At 31.8% G+C, this 17,476-nt stretch overlaps 2 protein-coding genes across 11 annotated transcripts; one reads left to right on the forward strand and one right to left on the reverse strand.

Moving 5' to 3' along the window:
• Positions 1-1,967: 1,967 nt before the first annotated feature.
• On the forward strand, positions 1,968-4,328 carry LOC122289410 (V-type proton ATPase subunit G 1-like). 2 transcript variants are annotated; one of them, XM_043096388.1, is made up of 4 exons: positions 1,968-2,103; positions 2,709-2,820; positions 3,758-3,858; positions 3,986-4,325. In XM_043096388.1, exons 2-4 carry the CDS (start codon positions 2,733-2,735, stop codon positions 4,127-4,129), a joined length of 333 nt encoding a protein of 110 aa, XP_042952322.1. In that variant the 5' UTR covers positions 1,968-2,103; positions 2,709-2,732; the 3' UTR covers positions 4,130-4,325. The 2 variants fall into 2 exon arrangements, with proteins under 2 accessions (XP_042952322.1, XP_042952316.1); XM_043096382.1 differs by lacking the exon at positions 1,968-2,103 and having other exon boundaries at positions 2,589-2,820; positions 3,986-4,328.
• LOC122289379 (tyrosine-specific transport protein-like) lies at positions 3,333-8,032 on the reverse strand. Of its 9 annotated transcripts, none has more exons than XR_006236148.1 (9): positions 7,815-8,032; positions 7,501-7,717; positions 5,914-6,304; positions 5,565-5,702; positions 5,317-5,476; positions 5,033-5,186; positions 4,774-4,914; positions 4,422-4,668; positions 3,333-3,488 (listed from the first exon to the last, which is right to left on the reverse strand). XR_006236148.1 is itself a non-coding variant. In XM_043096368.1 (9 exons), exons 1-9 carry the CDS (start codon positions 7,943-7,945, stop codon positions 4,474-4,476), a joined length of 1,410 nt encoding a protein of 469 aa, XP_042952302.1. In that variant the 5' UTR covers positions 7,946-8,032; the 3' UTR covers positions 4,316-4,473. The 9 variants fall into 9 exon arrangements, 5 of the variants coding, with proteins under 5 accessions (XP_042952302.1, XP_042952298.1, XP_042952289.1 ...); XR_006236147.1 differs by lacking the exon at positions 3,333-3,488 and adding an exon at positions 3,523-4,051; XR_006236145.1 differs by lacking the exon at positions 3,333-3,488 and adding an exon at positions 3,524-4,064.
• Between the last annotated feature and the right edge of the window lie 9,444 nt (positions 8,033-17,476).

Genomic DNA, 17,476 nt, shown 5'->3' on the forward strand with positions numbered 1-17,476 from the left:
TCCCTCTATTCTCCCTCCTCATTCTCATTCTTTCTCCTACATTATTTATCCATATTATTTAATAAAAAATAATAATGTGTTTTCGTTAAGCTCTTAATTTAGAAAAAAAATTAATAGAAAAGAATTAAACTTTTTTATTAAATTTATAATATTTTATTATTATTTTGACTAATAAATAGATAATTTAATGTAAAAATAAGTTTTAAATGAAATAATCAAATATAAAATCATGTCATATTATGTAAATTATATATTTATATTTAAATAATCCAATGAGAATAGTCTAAGTTTTTACGCTAAGAGTGGTTTTTAGGGCGTTATCTTATGGTCGATTAAAACTTTTGTCCGATTTTAGCATTTATAGTTGAAAGTAGGTAAAAGACAAAGTAGATTTTGTAGTACGGTTAAAAATTTAGTGTTGTCAGATAAATTCACTTAACCATACAATTATAATTACTCTAGAGCCTAGAATTCATATATTCATCCTGGAGGCCCTAATATTGGCTCAACCCAAATCACAAACTAAAAGCCCACAACGACCTAACATTCTTGAATAATAATAGATATCCGAATAAACTGTTTAGCCCTCCTGGTTATGAGGGTCGATAAGTCATGATATAACGATCAGATTACTCTATTTATTTAAGGATAAACCTCATACTTAGATACCGAGTGAAAGTAATTTAATTATAGTGTTGATCTAATAAACCTTTACGCCTATATATATATATGGGATACACGTAATTTTTAATTTACTTTAATCATATATTTAAACTATTATGCATCACTTATCACTGACTTATGCATCAGAGTGGCCTCAGGCATCTAATGTCATCCATCTCTAACTTGCAGGTTGAAGACCACGCTAGGTGGTGGGACATGTCCTTTACCCATCCCCCTCACATTTTAGGCTCTAAAATTTGAATATGAGTTTTTAAAGTAATATTACATTTATTGATGCCTTATGATTTGGTTATATTCTGTAAGAAGAGGATCAATTGATATTCAAAAGAATTGAGAATTTTATACAATAGAATAACGGATGGTTTTGTTTATTTTATTTTATTTATTTATCTTAGCAGTTTTTTTTTAGCTTTGCTTATATATAATCTCAAATTTAATTTAAAAAGACAGTGAATAAGATTTTACATTGTTCAACAGACAAATTCTTACTAAGAATTTTTAGAAGTATAAATTCATATTTGACTTGAATTTTCTCTGGCTTGATGTTAAATGATGCTTCATAATATGAGATTTTGTAAACTAAGGTTTAAGGTTGGATGAATTACAGCCTTCATAAAAAAAAAATAAAAAATAAAAAAGCACAAAATTATGTAATTTTTTAAATAAAAATTTTATGTGCAGTGAATAGTCATATTCACGTATTTTTTATACAGTCTATTACTATAATTGATTACATTATTTTTTTTAATATAAAATTATTTTTTTGACTAATTACATGAATAGAGTTTTCAAAGACTAGCAAATGTGACTTTTTCAAATTATTGTTCTGATCTACTCCTACCCGTTGAAATTAAGTAAAATAAATTCAGATGGAAAATCGAGGCTTGATAAAATAAAATAAAATTGAGGCTTATTGTGGCGCCAGCACGTAACCACCCCGACTTGATAGACAACGGCAATCGACGCATGGTTAATAAAAAGTTTTGTTATATACAAACACAGTCGCGTATTAATATATGTATTAATATTGATTTATTTATATTTAAAATTTAAATTAACACTATTTTTAATAAAATTTAATTTTAATCAATTATATCAGAATAATATACAGATTAATACGCGACTGTACTTGTATATAACAAAACTCTAATTTTATTTTTTTGAAAACACAATTTTGTTAACAAAATCATTTTACGCTTTATCGCCTTGGGAACCTGAAAGGGCGCCACTATAGAAAAAGAGAGAGAAGCAAATACAGAATTTGGCAAGACAAAACGGCGTGGCTTTAATTTTCCTTCTTTACATGAAGCGGTTCACGGTCCGTTTGGTTGAAATAAGTTTCTACCACGGTCTCGATTCTTCAGTACCGCCGCATCTTCGATTCTTCAGTACGTTCACGCCTCGCACAAAAACCTCTCCGTACATCTCTCTCTTTCTCTCTCTGTAACCGTGCTTGCTTGTCTCTTAACTTGCTCATGACATGCACGCAGCATTACTATCTTACATTAAATAGTTGATCATTCAGATCATGTGATCAGGAGTATATTCATGCTGATCTGACTTGAAAGGTTTTGTTCGAATTTATGTACAGCAAATATGAACCCAGATTTGATGACTTGCTTGTATATGTGGTGTACGTGTTGGATTATAGCCTTTTCGTAAGATGTGTTATATTAAAGTTGGGTTCGATGTGGATGATCATGCGAGGGGGTATTTAAGAGAATAGATACACGTACGTTTCTTATATGAGAACATGTAGCCATCGGATTCACCAGTTAGACATGTTCACATGCGTTTGTGGCTATTTTTTAGGGAGTTGAACTACTTTTACTTAAAGATATGACATAATTATGATGAGGCACTGACAATCCTAACCTATTTTAAAAGGAATATGAGTCGCCAATGATTGGCTCCTGATTTTGAACACGATGACCCTAACTATATATGTTTCTGTGGAAGCATCTTGTTATTGGATTCTCAAGCTTGAAAGTACTTTAATTGCACCAATCCTATCTATCTTTCAGTTTGGCTGCATTAGCAATTTCATTATGGACGCCAAGAGGGGACAGAATGCAATTCAACAACTGCTAGCTGCTGAACAAGAAGCTCGGCGCATTGTCAATGAAGCCAGAAAAGGTATCCTTGTCTGTTATTGAATGATTGTACTTGTATAACCCCTGATATTTGGGGTTTCTCTGAGATTGTATATATTGATGCAGGTTTTCTAGAATGTAGTTTTCATCGTGTTTGAAGTTTGAACTGAACTTTTAGGCATATGATTTTTGAGTTATCTGAATTTATCACTCCGTGAAAGAGTTGATGATAGGTTATTGTTAAAAAGCTTCCAGAATTCCACAAATCTTTTTTTTGTCCCTTTCTTTCTTTGGGTTGATTGCATTCACATGCCCACTGAAGTGGTAGATTCTACTTATGAGATTGATGGCAGAACGAGTAAACAGGGGGGCTAACATAAATGTGAGGTATTGATGATTTCTGACTGGCTCTGACTGAATTCAAACTAGGGAGTTTTCTTGAGTGGGGAGGACGTATCTGAGCAATAACTTTCCAATCTGTTGGGACTGAGTCTAATCAATATCAACTTCTGCTTGTGTAGGATTTCTTCTATGATTAGATTGACGTTTATTGTCATGCGTTAGATTAAGGCTATGAAGCCATGTTATATGCATTTTAAGGAGGAACAGAAAAACATGATCATGTGGTCACTCACACAATGGTGAAAAATACATTAATGTAGCCTTGACTGCAACTAGTTGAGTTTGCCATATACATCCTTCTTCGTATTTCTGTCAAGTCAGACAATACTGTTTGTAGTTACTGTCCCTTCCGATGTGTTAATTGAATGACAGTTACTACTCTATCCTCTTTAGATGGCATCAGAAAACAGTTGAAATTGTTGAATATTTATGATATTTTAATTTTAGCTGTTATTCACCTATGTTTTGTACTAAACATGTACTGGTGCTGGGTGGGTGCTTGGGTGTGTGTTTTGTATACATGGCTTTAGAGCTAGAAGCCGGTACTAATAATACCCTCTTCATTTTCATTTCATCAGCTAAGTTGGCCAGACTAAAACAGGCCAAAGAAGAGGCTGAGAAGGAGATTGCCGAGTTTCGTGCTCATATGAAACTTGAGTTTCAGAGAAAGGTTGCAGAGGTAAGTATATGATTCACCGAAAACTTCATGTTTAACAGTGGGTATTTTATGATCATTGTATACCGTGTCAATCTGGGAGGGAATTTTTATAAATGGGTATGCCTTCTACCAATGTATCACCAAGCAGAGCCATGGGGATTCAGATGCCATTGTGAAGCGGCTGGAGCAAGAAACAGAGGCAAAGATCCATCACCTGAAGACACAGGCTGCAAGCATATCCAATGATGTCGTACAGGTGCTTATAAATCATGTGATCACTGTGAAAAAGTAAATTACTGAAAAAGCTTTGTGGTTGGTTGTCTTTGCTTGTACTTAATTAACACAGTTGTGATAGGGGTGCTCAATGCTATAGTACTTTCTCTTTAAGCTGGTGTGTACATCTAGATGTGATTATTGTAATCTTTTGTGATGGTTGTGACCACTACGAGCAATACTTGGTACTCGGTAGGATAGTTTATGCAGTAAGAAAGAGTCAATTTAAGCTTATAGAGTTAAGTTCCTTAGAATCATCACTGGCAAGTAATTAATATGTTATTCTTGTTGAAGAATGGTAACAGACTTACAGTTGCGCTTCGGCAGAGTATGTTGTGCATCTTGTTGCCAATATAATACTCGCTAGGAATGGAATGATATGATATCCTGCAGGATTTGCTCTACCACTATACCGCATGCAAATAATCCTACTCCAAACAGTACTGGCCTTGCTTTTGAAAGTGCCTTGCTTTCAGTATCCTCGGCTTCTCTGTTAAGCATCTTCCATGCCATTGCGGGTGGAAGAACTCCATAAAGCATCGTCATACAGTAGCCTCCCTAGTCCACATTAAAGCAGGATGATAAATGTCCAAACTTGATCATAAACAACATGCATCATTACTGGAGATTGACCCTCTAATTTCCCCTTCTCCCTATACTTACAGCAATGTCAGTGGCCGCTGAGAATGCATCTGGAACGGTAGTTGACACAAAAAGAGATGGAGCAACAGCCATTGTCATAGCCATGAAGCTAATTTTATTCCTTCCCCACCATTTTCTCAGATTGAAAGCATCGTTTAGTCTCTGCATGGTTATGCACAAATATCAGTGTTAATAGACAGTAATGATGTTTGCTATCGTGATATACATAATAATCAATTTTAACTTATCATCAAAGAGGACCTCCGGATATAAAAGCTACCTGTATTTTTGGTGTTGATGAAGGCTGCCATGAAAAGTTATTAAGTTGCTCCTTGAAGAACTCAGAGAATCCCAGGAGTGTGCCAATTAGCGATGTTCCGACCGCAAGGAGGGAGAAAGCCTGAACCAAAAGCGATACCCCGCTCCATTTTACCCTGACCAGACGTGACAATTACGCTTTGGGTTTAGAAATAACGTTTGGGGTAAAGTTAAATTGAATATAAATTCTTCTCGGATTATTTCAAGAGGGTTATTTGAAGGCAAGAGGCTCTCCAGAGGTTATACCTCATGAGCAATTCCACGGGGTCAACAACTTTGTCGGCCGGGGCAGAGAGACCAAGTGCAACTGCATCCCATACAAGTAATGCCAGCAATGGAAAAAGACTACCAAGCAAAATTGAAGTCCTTATGCGCGTAAGATCACCACCCAAATAAGCGCAAAGAACTGCAGTAAAACAGCGTACCATGAATTGTTAAACATCACTTAGATTGCTGGACTAAACCAAGTAAAACTTCAAGAAGATTGTCTTTACCAGGTGCTAGATCATGATAAACTAAAGAAAAAATAATAACAGGAATCGTAGCTGGAACTTTCCCCCAGTTACCGCTTCCCTCCAATTTCGACCACCCTCCATAAATAACTGCTAGCACCTCAATTGCCAGAAGCAGACCTGGGAATCGGTTTCAATGCATTGTTAGCGTTCACGTGACAAAAGTACCCTTATACTTTGAACTGACAAGAATTCCTCAGAACATGCCCGACTCGGTTATATCATGTAGAATTCAAGAATTCGAAGGGTTACACTCGGATTCATCAATATGTTAACTTTGGAAGTGATCAGCAAAACATTGTGAGAAAGACAAGTTGGACCAACTAACTACCGATCATGGAAGTTGTGAGCCATTGATTGACTTGATCTGTGACACGAGTCCCGCCAATGGAGATGAGCATGGTGAAGATTACAGTGAAGAAGAAGCCTGAAAACGAGGCCGGAAAATTGATCAGATGGAAAAGGATCTCTCCAGACTTGGAACTATAGGCAATAATGGAAGTGTAGCCCAAGAAAACATAGGTCACGGTGGCTAGAGTTCCACCCCAGTCTCCTAGCGTCTCTTGGGCCATTGTCCTAAAAGAAATGACCTCTAACTCTTTCCCTTCCTCTTTCTTCTTTTTCTTTCTCCGCAGCGCCACATTGACTTCGACAAGCACTAGCGCCTCAATTAAGAGAAATGCCCAACATATTATCATTGAAATTGAACTCGGAACTAGTCCCTGCAACGTATTATAATTGTTTCAAAAAATGGCCAAGCAAGAAAGCCACTTTTCAAATGTCTGTTTCATTCGACTTGAAATAGATGAGATGCTAGGAATAAGAGAACTAGTAGTGGGCTCAATAAAATTAAAATTTGATCAATATTTGACTAGGAAGTATAAAAATGAGTTGTGGTGGATTCAACAAAGTTATAGTAATTTTAGCTTCTATCAATTCCACTGGTCAAATCTGTTAACCCCCAGTTGTTGGCCAAATATTATTTTGGCGTAAAAAATTCTCTCGCTCTTGCTTTTCGATTCTTACCTGCTGCATTTCTTAGTTTTTGTTTCTTAGACATATTTAATCTTTTGCATAGCTTTTTATTTTAATTTTTATCTATAATATACTTGAAAAAATATGATCGTTGAAAAAATATATCAGTTAAGAAAATATGAGCGTTATAAAAAAAGAGCGGTGCTACTCTATCACTTGAGCATCAGTGCTACTCTACCGTCTGAGTAGCACCACTCCATTTGACCGCTAGGTGGTTTTGGAGTATTTATTTTCTAGTTCATTGTCTTTTCACATTTTTTTAATATATTTAAATATTTTTTAAAATTAATGTGTAATTTTTTAATAACAAATAAATTTCAAATTACAATTAGAATTAAAGTAAATGAAAATATCAAAATCAATGCTTTAACAGAATAATGATAGATTTGTTGAGTCAGTTATTTGGTGTTGTTAAAAAGTGACTAACTAAATTTGTAAAAATGAATTTTCTAGTTGAATTTTAGTCAAACTTTATTGAACCCACTACTAGTGCTTTAAGATAGTATAAGAATTTTGTAAATAGTAATAAGATAATTTGTAAATAATAACAAGATAATTTGAGTTAAGTATTTTCTGAATTTTGAGAAATGAGAGGAAAAAATTTAAATAAAAAATTATTATAAAGATAAAATATTGTTAAAATCTAATTTTTTTAATATTATTTTTATTTAAAATTTAAAAAAAAAATTGAATTGTTTTTTATTTTTTATATGAAAGTTTTGAAAAATTTGTAATGATTTTGAAAATATTTATATTTAAATAATATTTAAGAATGAGATAAGATAGAATAATACGATGTCTTTGAAATGGAAGCATTTTCCAATCAAGCGCCTTAGTACAAAAACGAAAGATCAAAACAGTAAAAGAGAGATTTTGAGAGTACTGCGGGGGAAGCCTTCTGTGGCAGAGCAAGTATCCCCGACCCAATGGTGGTGCCAATAATGAGAGCAACAGCGCCGGCAATACTTCCCTTCCTCGCTATATCGGTAGGTTCTTCTCTCAATTGTGCGAAACATTTCTTCGTCATTTTAGCGTAACTTTTCCTACTAAATAGTGAATTCTGCTCTTGCCGCTGGTAGCAGAAACAAGTGTAATAGCTGCTGATGGCAGAAACAAGTCGAAGCAATCTTATAACGTTGAGATGAAGCGAAGGGAATTGATGATAGAAATATGAGAAGGAAGTTACATGTATCATACATCCTTGATTCGAAGCAAATTCTTCTGTTCCTCAGATGACTTCTCGCCCATGGCCATGACAGACTTATTTTCATATTTCTGTTGATTTTGGGATGTAGAGGGCAAGATGGAGGCATGCGCTGCGACTCCATGAAGGAGATAGAAAGAAAAAGAGAAATGAGTGGAGAGGGATCGAGTTAAATGCAGCTGCCCCAAATGCGTTGGAAGTGAATAATGCTTGAGCACACCACATTTTAACACGTCTGGGAGGTTTTTTGCCTTTTCAAAATTTTTTGAGGCCTTTTTTGTCTTTTCACGTGACATTGTGGATGGTGTGTTAAAATGGCAGGGTGAAGAATAGATTTTCTGGTTGGAAGTGTTTTATTTGTTCAAACCCAAATAAAACTCAAATAAATTTATAAACATAATAATATTTTATTAATCTTGTATAAAAAAAATTATAAAATAGTTGGATGAATATCATTTTTTACCTACTAAATTACTAATTACTCCCTGGAAGACATCATAAGCATCAAGTGGATTTTCTTCATAAAACTTTGCCCAAGCCCAACCCCAAGCACATTCAGTTGAGAGCTGGAGGCCCAACTTACTGTAAGCATTCTTGAGCTGCCCTAGTGGGCCACTACCGTTGTAGATTACGCAACCACTGAAATGGGGAAATAGAGTATAGCCTGAAGGCCCCTGAACAACCAAAGGCAAAGGCTCGAACAAGGCCTGGGCCACAACATTTATAAGCTGATCTCAGAAATAGTGATCACAATCTCTACGTTCTATGCGACTTCAAATTCATGTTGAGCCCATAAGCAAGCAGTGGATTCCTGCAAAAATCTCTTGGCAATATAGAAGTACCATTTTCAAATCAGGTCGTCTACTCAACAGCATTACCATACTTGTTGAGGGATAAAAATAATAAAAAATAAAAAAATATAATCAAGTGTGTGGTATTGTACATCTTAATATGATTTTTCTTTGGAATGAGATAAAAGCCTTTGCTGTGCTCCCTCTTTTTTTTCTTTTTTTCTTTTCAATAATCAGATAGTCATTCGAGCCACCTTTTGCCTTGACATGGATTTGACTCTCGGTTACCTCTACTGAAGTCTTATAGGATAGAAGAAGATAATCTAGGGGGTTCAAAACTTCAAAGGCTAGAATTTGACCCATTATTACAGGTACCATATCAAGTCTTTGACAGAAAAATTAGAGGCAAGAGCTGGCGAGAAACGGAGAAAGAAAACAAAAAAAGAATAAGAACATTGAAAAATAAAAGTGGTGTCCGAACTCTATATGAATATAGGTAGAGGGAGGCCGGTTAATAGATTATAGGGGCATGGGTTGGAGTTAAATGTGGAAAGGACGAGGGGGTTATACTTTATAGAGGTGAGGAGAGGGAACAAAAGATCTGATCAGGGAGAGGGGGATGGTGACAAACAATGAGAAGATGAGACCGACAGAGACATGTTGGGGGGTGGGGCGGTGAGTGAGAGAAACAGAGCCACTGGAAAGAAGGCACGAGGGAGGGATGCTTAATGGTTTTAAAACAAGGACTTCTTGTTTTAACCATATATATCACTCAGACTGCACACAGCAGCCTGATCTTCCTTTCCCCCTGCTCACAAGCTGCCAAAACACATCAACACCTTCTACACGTGCGTCTATTCTGCTTCTGTTTCAATGTTTATTCAATAATGTATACTCTCTCGTTTTATTTATTTATTTTAATCATTTATATATTTGATTTAAAAAATATATTTATTAATTAAAAAATGACTATTAGTTTATTAATATTTTTTTAAAATATTGAAACATTTTTAAAAATTATTTGAAAACTACTCATCATCTCAATTCTCACCATCCCATGATGTGGTATTAAATTATTAAAAACTATTTATTTTATTTCACTTGTGAACATATCATCTAATACTATATCATGTAACGATAAAAAAAATGATAATGAATAAATTTTTTCTAGTAGCACTATCCATGTTTATTATCTTGGTAAATGTCGTTTTTTTTTTTTTAATTGAGATTTTGTTATTTTCAATTAGGCATAATTAAAGTGATAAATTTGAAATGGTTATTCATTTTAGAGGTGAAAACTGACCATTCGGTTTCGGTTTTGATCCAAAATTGAAATCAAATTGATGTGGATTTCAGGGGAAGATATCGATTGAAACCGATTGATGGAGAGTGGTAAAACGGCAGGCGTAGTTTCGGCTGGTTGTCGTCGGTTCATCGACGTGAACATTGGTTCCAATGAATCATACAAATTTCTCAACACTTTAACAATATAGATTCAATAATAAATATCAACTATACAAATCCAAACAATAAACATCAACTATCTCAAGAATGTGAGTGTGTGTGTGCGTGTGCGCGTGAGAGAGAGAGAGAGAGAGAGAGAGAGAGAGAGAGATGAGAGACCTGAGAGTCTAAGACAGAGGCTCTGAGAGCCTAAAAGGGAGATGAGAGGGTGAGGGAGATGACATTGCCGCATCGGAGAAAATATGCCATTACTGCATTGGAGAGAGAGATAATATCATCACATTGGAGAGGGAGGCTAGGGGGTGGCTGCCGCTGGAGAAAATCTCTAAGTTCCAACCAATGTTGTTACATTTATATTTTTTTACAAGCTATGTCCTCAAAACAACGCCATTTCACTTATTTAAGTGAAACGATATCATTTCGTATAAAATATATTTGAAATATATATATAAGCTAACGTCGACTGGTTCAGCGATTTTTCCTTAGTTCGAATTGGGAGGCTTAAATCTTACTGCCAGGCGACCGGTTCCCTGCTCCAGCAGCTAGTTTTATCGGTTCTGGTCGGTTTTCTTGATTTTATGTACAACCCTAATTCATTTAAGTCATTAACGTATAAAATTACTTAAAAATATATAAGATCAACGGCTATAATTGAGAATGACAAAATATATGACGGTAGAGCATTGCTTTTCATACAAAATACCCTTCAAATTAAATTATTTACTATACTTTTTCATTCTAAATTCTATTATCTTAAATGATGTGGAAACAAAAATTTAAGATCAAAATAATATTTCTTACAATGACATGATGAAACATGTGTTATATTTAAACTATATCCTCGATCCTTTTGGTAACAGTTTCAATTTATTATTTAAATTCTGAAAAGAAAAATTCAAAGTTATTATATTCTCCGCGATATCATTATCTGAAGGGCAATTATTGATACATTAGATGTTTTCAAATCAATCTCCATTATATAGTGACGTGATGTGCAGAAATCTCTAGAAAATCGAATATGTATATATATATATTTAGATATGGAATCATATATGGATGGAGACGAGTGATATAAAACAGAGACAATAATGCTGTCTGTTTATTTTAATTTAATACATCCTTAGCCGTTAAAATTAAGGAAATCAAAACCAAGAAATTTTTCTAATTTCAGAGAGACAAGAAATTCCACGTCCATCCACCTACTACCGCTGCCACCGAGGGTCTCGGACTCTCGGGGGGATTCGTACGGGTGTGACCAAGTGGGGGAAAAATCATGAACCAACGATAATAACATTCTTAAGCACTTTTCTGTTTGCTTTTAAGTGCCACAAATTATGATCGTTTTGATTTGCGTCACCAAAGAGATGGCTAATCCTTTGAGTCTTGGAATTTGCCTCAATTTGAACCTTTATCTCTCTAATAACAAACATTAATCGCGCCGAAAATGATTCCTTTCTTTCTATCAATTCAATCCCAACTTTCTCATCCTTTTTTCTATAATTAATCGAGTATTTCCACTGTAACCACACCACGCGAGGCTTTAGTGCATTCTTTCTTTCTTTCTAATTAGTTTTTATTTTAGTAATTTTTATTAATAATATAGATTATAAACTAACGTAATTTGATATGGTACGTCATGTTATAAAATTATTTTTATTATAAAATAGATTTAACAAATCTTATAAAATCATGTTGATTTATAAATTTATTTTTGCGTTATTTTTTTGTTTCTGTAATAATTCTCTATTTTTATTATTGATATAATAAATTGTTATTTATAAAATTTTAATTTTTTTATTTTATTTTTATCAAACAAAATCATGATATGTTATTGATACAGAGTATATGTCTGTGATAGCAATATATAATTATAACTTTTGTAAATTTTAACCATTAATATATACATGTGTGTGTGTGTGTGTGACAATTAAGTCACGTGACGTGTTTATGACAACAAAGTGAAACTCATTATAAATTTAAAGGTGTGAATTTAAAATCTTTATAGTTCCCGAATTATAATATTTCCCAAAGGAAAGAGAAGTTAAAAGGTCAATTTTTTTAAGAATCAGATTCCGGGTATTAAATACTATTTAAGACGAGTTTCATTCAGTAGATATATAGTAAATACCCATCAGAAGTCATAAGTAACAAGCACTCCTAATTAATGCTATTCACTTCTATGAGATTTAAGGTGTGAATTTAAAATCTTTGTAGCTCCCGAATTATGATATTTACCAAAGGAAAGTGAATTTAAAGGTCATTTTTTTAAAGAATCAGATTCCGGGTATTAAATACTAATTAAGACGAGTTTCATTCGGTAGATAAATAGTAAATACCCACCAGAAGTCATAAGTAACAAGCACTCCTAATTAATGCTATTCACTTCTATGAAACCGACGCGAAACTCCTGTGGAAGGGAGGTTTAGTCAAGATAAAAAGTGTTAAAAAATTAAAAGTTAAATAAAATATTATTTTATAATATTATTATTATTTTAAAGTTTTAAAATATTGATTTATTTATTATATTTTATGTGAAATTTTAAAAGAATTATAATAATTGAATAAAATAAGTTGAATGACTTGTATCCATATCAGACTTTTGAACTCGACCTTTCATATTACAATTACTTAAACTTGGAATTATCTATATTTTATTAACTTTTTTGCCTGTTAAACTGATGAGAAGTTTGGATAATAAATTGAGTTGAATTGAGTTGAAATAAGATAATAGTTGAAAGTTAAATAAAATATTATTATAATATAAATTTTATTTTTAAATTAAAAAAATTAAATTATTTATTATATTTTATGTAAAAATTTAAAAAAATTTTACTGATAAGATGAGATACGATAAGAGTATTAATGTATCATCAAGCGATATATTAGATATTATAAAAGAAAATTCATAAATCGACATAATTTTATATGATATATTAAATTTATTTTACAGTAAAATTAATTTTATAATCTCACATATTATATTAAGGTATCCGAAATCTATAAATTTATTTTTGAGATATTTTTTTTGTAAGTGAAACGTTTCTCTCCTAATAGTTGAAGTGATGAAGGGAGGTCGCGGGGCCAAAACCATTTGGAGTAAAATAAATGCAAGAGTTAAGTCTAACAAAGAGTCCACAGAGATTGATGGCCTAGGCCATATGTCTGCAGGGACGAAGCCAGGACATATCACATATGTAGATGGGGCTGAAAGATATATAAAAATTGGAAAATTTTATATGCAGTCATTTTTACAGACTTCTTTGTGCACTCTAGTGATATGATTGGTTGTGTATTAAAAAAAAATTAATCCAGCCAATCATATCAGTGGAGTGCGCAGGGAGTGCACAAAAATGACTGTATGTAGCATTACTCATAAAAATTTGTATATAATAAAATTTAAAAGATTACTTAAAATATAAAAATATATAGTAAGTTTCAAATTTAAATGTAAAATAACAAAATATAAACTTTTAACATGCCGATTGATCTTAAAGGTCATTTAACAAATAAAGGTCAGAAATTACCACAATATTTCTAAATATAGACTAGGTAAAAATTTATAAGAAAGTCTTCATTTATTTTATTTCGAAACTGCTTAATCTTAACAATATTATAAGTTGAAAAAATTTTGTTCAATTTATTTTTATTTCAAAACCTAGTCTTTAACAATGTTTATTATGATGTTCAGTTGTTCAATCTTAAGTTCTCAAAATAAAACAAGGAAAATGATCCATGAAAAGTCATAATTAGTTTTCAAAACTAGTTTTTTTTTTTTAATAAATAGATTTTATTTATTTATAAAAGTGAAGTTACAATTGTGATATGATACAATTGCAAGTTAACTACTCATAATTAGAGTTTTTTCAATACTCATTTGTGACTTGTATAATCTTAACTTCTATAACTCTTTAAGACAAACTGTTTGGGAGACACACTTTGTCTAAAACAAAGATTTCATTTATGCTCTCTAGATGAGGATAGAACTTTCACTATATGGACAAAATGTCAAAGACACTATTTATTTTATTATTTTTACTTAAACAAAAGGAAATAACAAAAATCATAAAGATAGATGTGGAAAGACGAATTATAACTTGAAAAACTGTAGATCTTTATTGCTGGCCTTGCAGGAAAAAAATACAAAAAAAAAAAAATTGTGGTGACGTGTGAGGGACACGCGTCACCCTAAAAGTACAGCGGACAGTTAGGTCTGAAGAAACCGAGGACTCTGGTCCCAGAAATGCCATGTGTGGTGGCAGCAAGAGCTTCTCCATGTGGCAACGCATGGAACTCATGCACACTTTAACCCACGTGTGTAACTCACGTGCCATTCCATTTAACGAAATCTTTTACATATTTGAAGGATCGACGACTGATATTTAAAACTAATTAAAATGTATATACAACATAATAAATTAGATGAAAAAACTTGGATTTACATTCTGAATCAACGAATATATATATATATGATTTATGGAGAACAAAACATATTTGGAATTAAAATAGTTCAAATCTAACTCTTTTTTATTGCAAAAATCTATTTCATTCGTTTTTCAATCGGTGAAGAGTCTGCAAAATTTATTTGGAGAAAATTATTTTAAGTTTTCTTTAATTAAAAAATCTTAAAATTTTTAATATCTTGGAAACAAAGAAATAGAAGAAGTATGTCTTCCACTACTTCTCTTTTAATTTTCACATAGAGAACTGAGAAACTATTATAATGGTCTTGCGGCTTTATGAGAATGCTATAAAATCTGAAGCCACCATTAATCTCATGTCTCCTGGTATATTACACGCTTATAATTTAATAAAAATGTCAGAAATTGTGACCAGACATAGAGCAACAATGAGATTTAAAGCTGTAGGATAATACATAAAATAAGAAAGATGAGACATGAGTGGGACATAGACTATAAGAGAGGTAGACGAAAATGGAGAATGGTTTTTTTTTTTTTTTTGGTTTCCTTGAATAGAGAACAAAAACCAAGGAGCGGGAGGGAGAGCTCGAAGATAAGAGAACTCTGGAATCACTTCTAGAAAACTTTGTGATGATTAAACAAGTCATATATAAGCGTCTCAAGCATATCATCACCGAGAACCATCTCATGATATGAGAGACTCAACTGATTATATTGGCAGCATTTAACTGTGATAAAAAATATATATATATATATATCTATAAAAATAAATTTATAAATTGATATGATTTAGAGATATTTGTCTATAATTTATCTCAAAAAATTCATTAAATGTATCTCGTCTCTCTTTGGTATCTCAGTGACGATGAACATCTTTCAGACAAACTATCACTTGTAATGTTATTAAGTTATAACATGAGACGTTAGAACATGAAACTTGTACCTTGACTTCTTCCATCATATGAATCATAAAAATTATTTTCTGCATAAGACTGTCACTTTCTTGTATATTTAATTTTCCTGTATAGACTTAATTATTATGACAAATTGTCTTAATATATAATTTTCATGATTTTCAAGTAATAAATAATTTTGTAATAACTATAAAACTATAACAAAAAATAATGAAAATATGATATTTAAAAAGCTAATGAATAGAAGTTACGTGCAGCACTTGAGTTGGTACAAAACAAGATGATATTAGTGAACATAAAATAAAACAACCTTTTAATGATGTAATTGTTTGGTTTTAAGTACAAAAATCATTGATTTTTCTGGAATATTATAATTTATTTAATTGACTTTTTGTTATGGTCAAAAGAAAAAATCAGCATAAATATTTGTGCCGTTGGTTAATGCTGTAATTCCGGAGCTACAAGAAAGAAATTCAAAACTCTTATCCACTGCGTAGGTCTACCAAATTACAGTTAAATTATCGAAATATGGGCCATCTAGATTGCCCAAGTCCAGGGATCCACAGTTCCTCTTGAAATTCTTCAATCTGGACATTTATGTTTACGTAAAAGTTTGGAAAGGTTACTTCTGGAGCCACCGTTGGTGCTAGGCTTACATTTTTTTTTACATATTTTTTAAAACTCTTAAATATTTAAAAAAAATAAAAAATTCACAATAATATTAAATAACTTTTTCTTAATAACTAAGAAAAAAGAAAAAAAAAATGGAGATCCCAAGCTTTATTCATTTGAAAGATACCTGATCTGTAAAGAAATTTCAAAAAATTTGTTTTAAAAATTAAAATATTTTTATAATTTAATTTGATTATAAAATTATATACTAAATTTTAAAACATATATTTTTAAAAAGGATATGATTTATACAATATGGATGTCTCGCACATTCATTTTAAAACTTGGATATATTTAAAATACACACAAAACATTCATTTTTAATAATCAATTCCAATTTTTTTAAATGAAAATTTGGGCTAAAACTGATACATTCATTAAAAAAAATAATGCTACTTAGTCACAAGAAATTTATTACTCATATAACCTTTTTGACGTAGCATTATTAACGCGATTTATTAAAAATAAATAAAAATAAAACATAACTATAAAAGAGTAGAGGAAAACTAAAATTTCAATTTTTCTTTTTAGTATTTTCAAAAGTCTTTTGATTTGAATATGTCTTTTTATATTTTTTTCATATCATCTCAATATCAAAACACTACAAATACAAATATTTTTAAATTTTAAATTTTAAATTTTGTCATCTAATTATTACAACTTTTCAATACTTTTAAAACAAAATATAAAAAAAAAGTCAATATTTTCCAATCTCAAAACAAAAATAATATTTAAAAACTATATTCTAACAATATTTTAACTTTATAATATTTTTTTTCAATTTCTTTTTCTTATTTCTCAAAATTTCATAAAAAAATTTAACTCAAATTATTTCTAACTCATCTCTTCTCAATTTCAATATCTCATTATTATTATTCATAAATTATTTTAACTAATCTCAATTAACTATCGATACCAGCCCTAAAAAGTAGTATTATGTAAAGAGTACTATTTGACGGTAAGTTTGGAATGTCCACCAATACTCTTCCTATAACAATGCTACGGTGATTATTGAATGTGCACGTTAATATAAATGAATTTTTTATTTTTATTTAATTATTTTTTTAAACATCTTTAATCAAGAAAAAAATAAAAAAATAGAAAAGAAAAATATATGACACATTTAATAGTATCGCCAGACATGGATGGAGTGAACACCTAAAGTTTGAAAACATATGAAATAGCCCCGACCGGCAAAACCTACTGTACCATGTCGTGACCTAACATTGACCCACTGTACCCGTCAGCACGTCTAGCCTAATGCCTAATGGACCCCCACCAGCTATACACGGCATAAATAAAGGGCAATATCGTCATAAAACGTAGAGGATGGAGGTCCCGACTCTAAGACAGTATTAGTGGGTCTCCATTTCATTGACGACGGGGTGGCTTTGGC

This window comes from Carya illinoinensis, chromosome 1 (assembly GCF_018687715.1).
Source record: "Carya illinoinensis cultivar Pawnee chromosome 1, C.illinoinensisPawnee_v1, whole genome shotgun sequence".
Taxonomy (NCBI): Eukaryota; Viridiplantae; Streptophyta; class Magnoliopsida; order Fagales; family Juglandaceae; genus Carya; species Carya illinoinensis.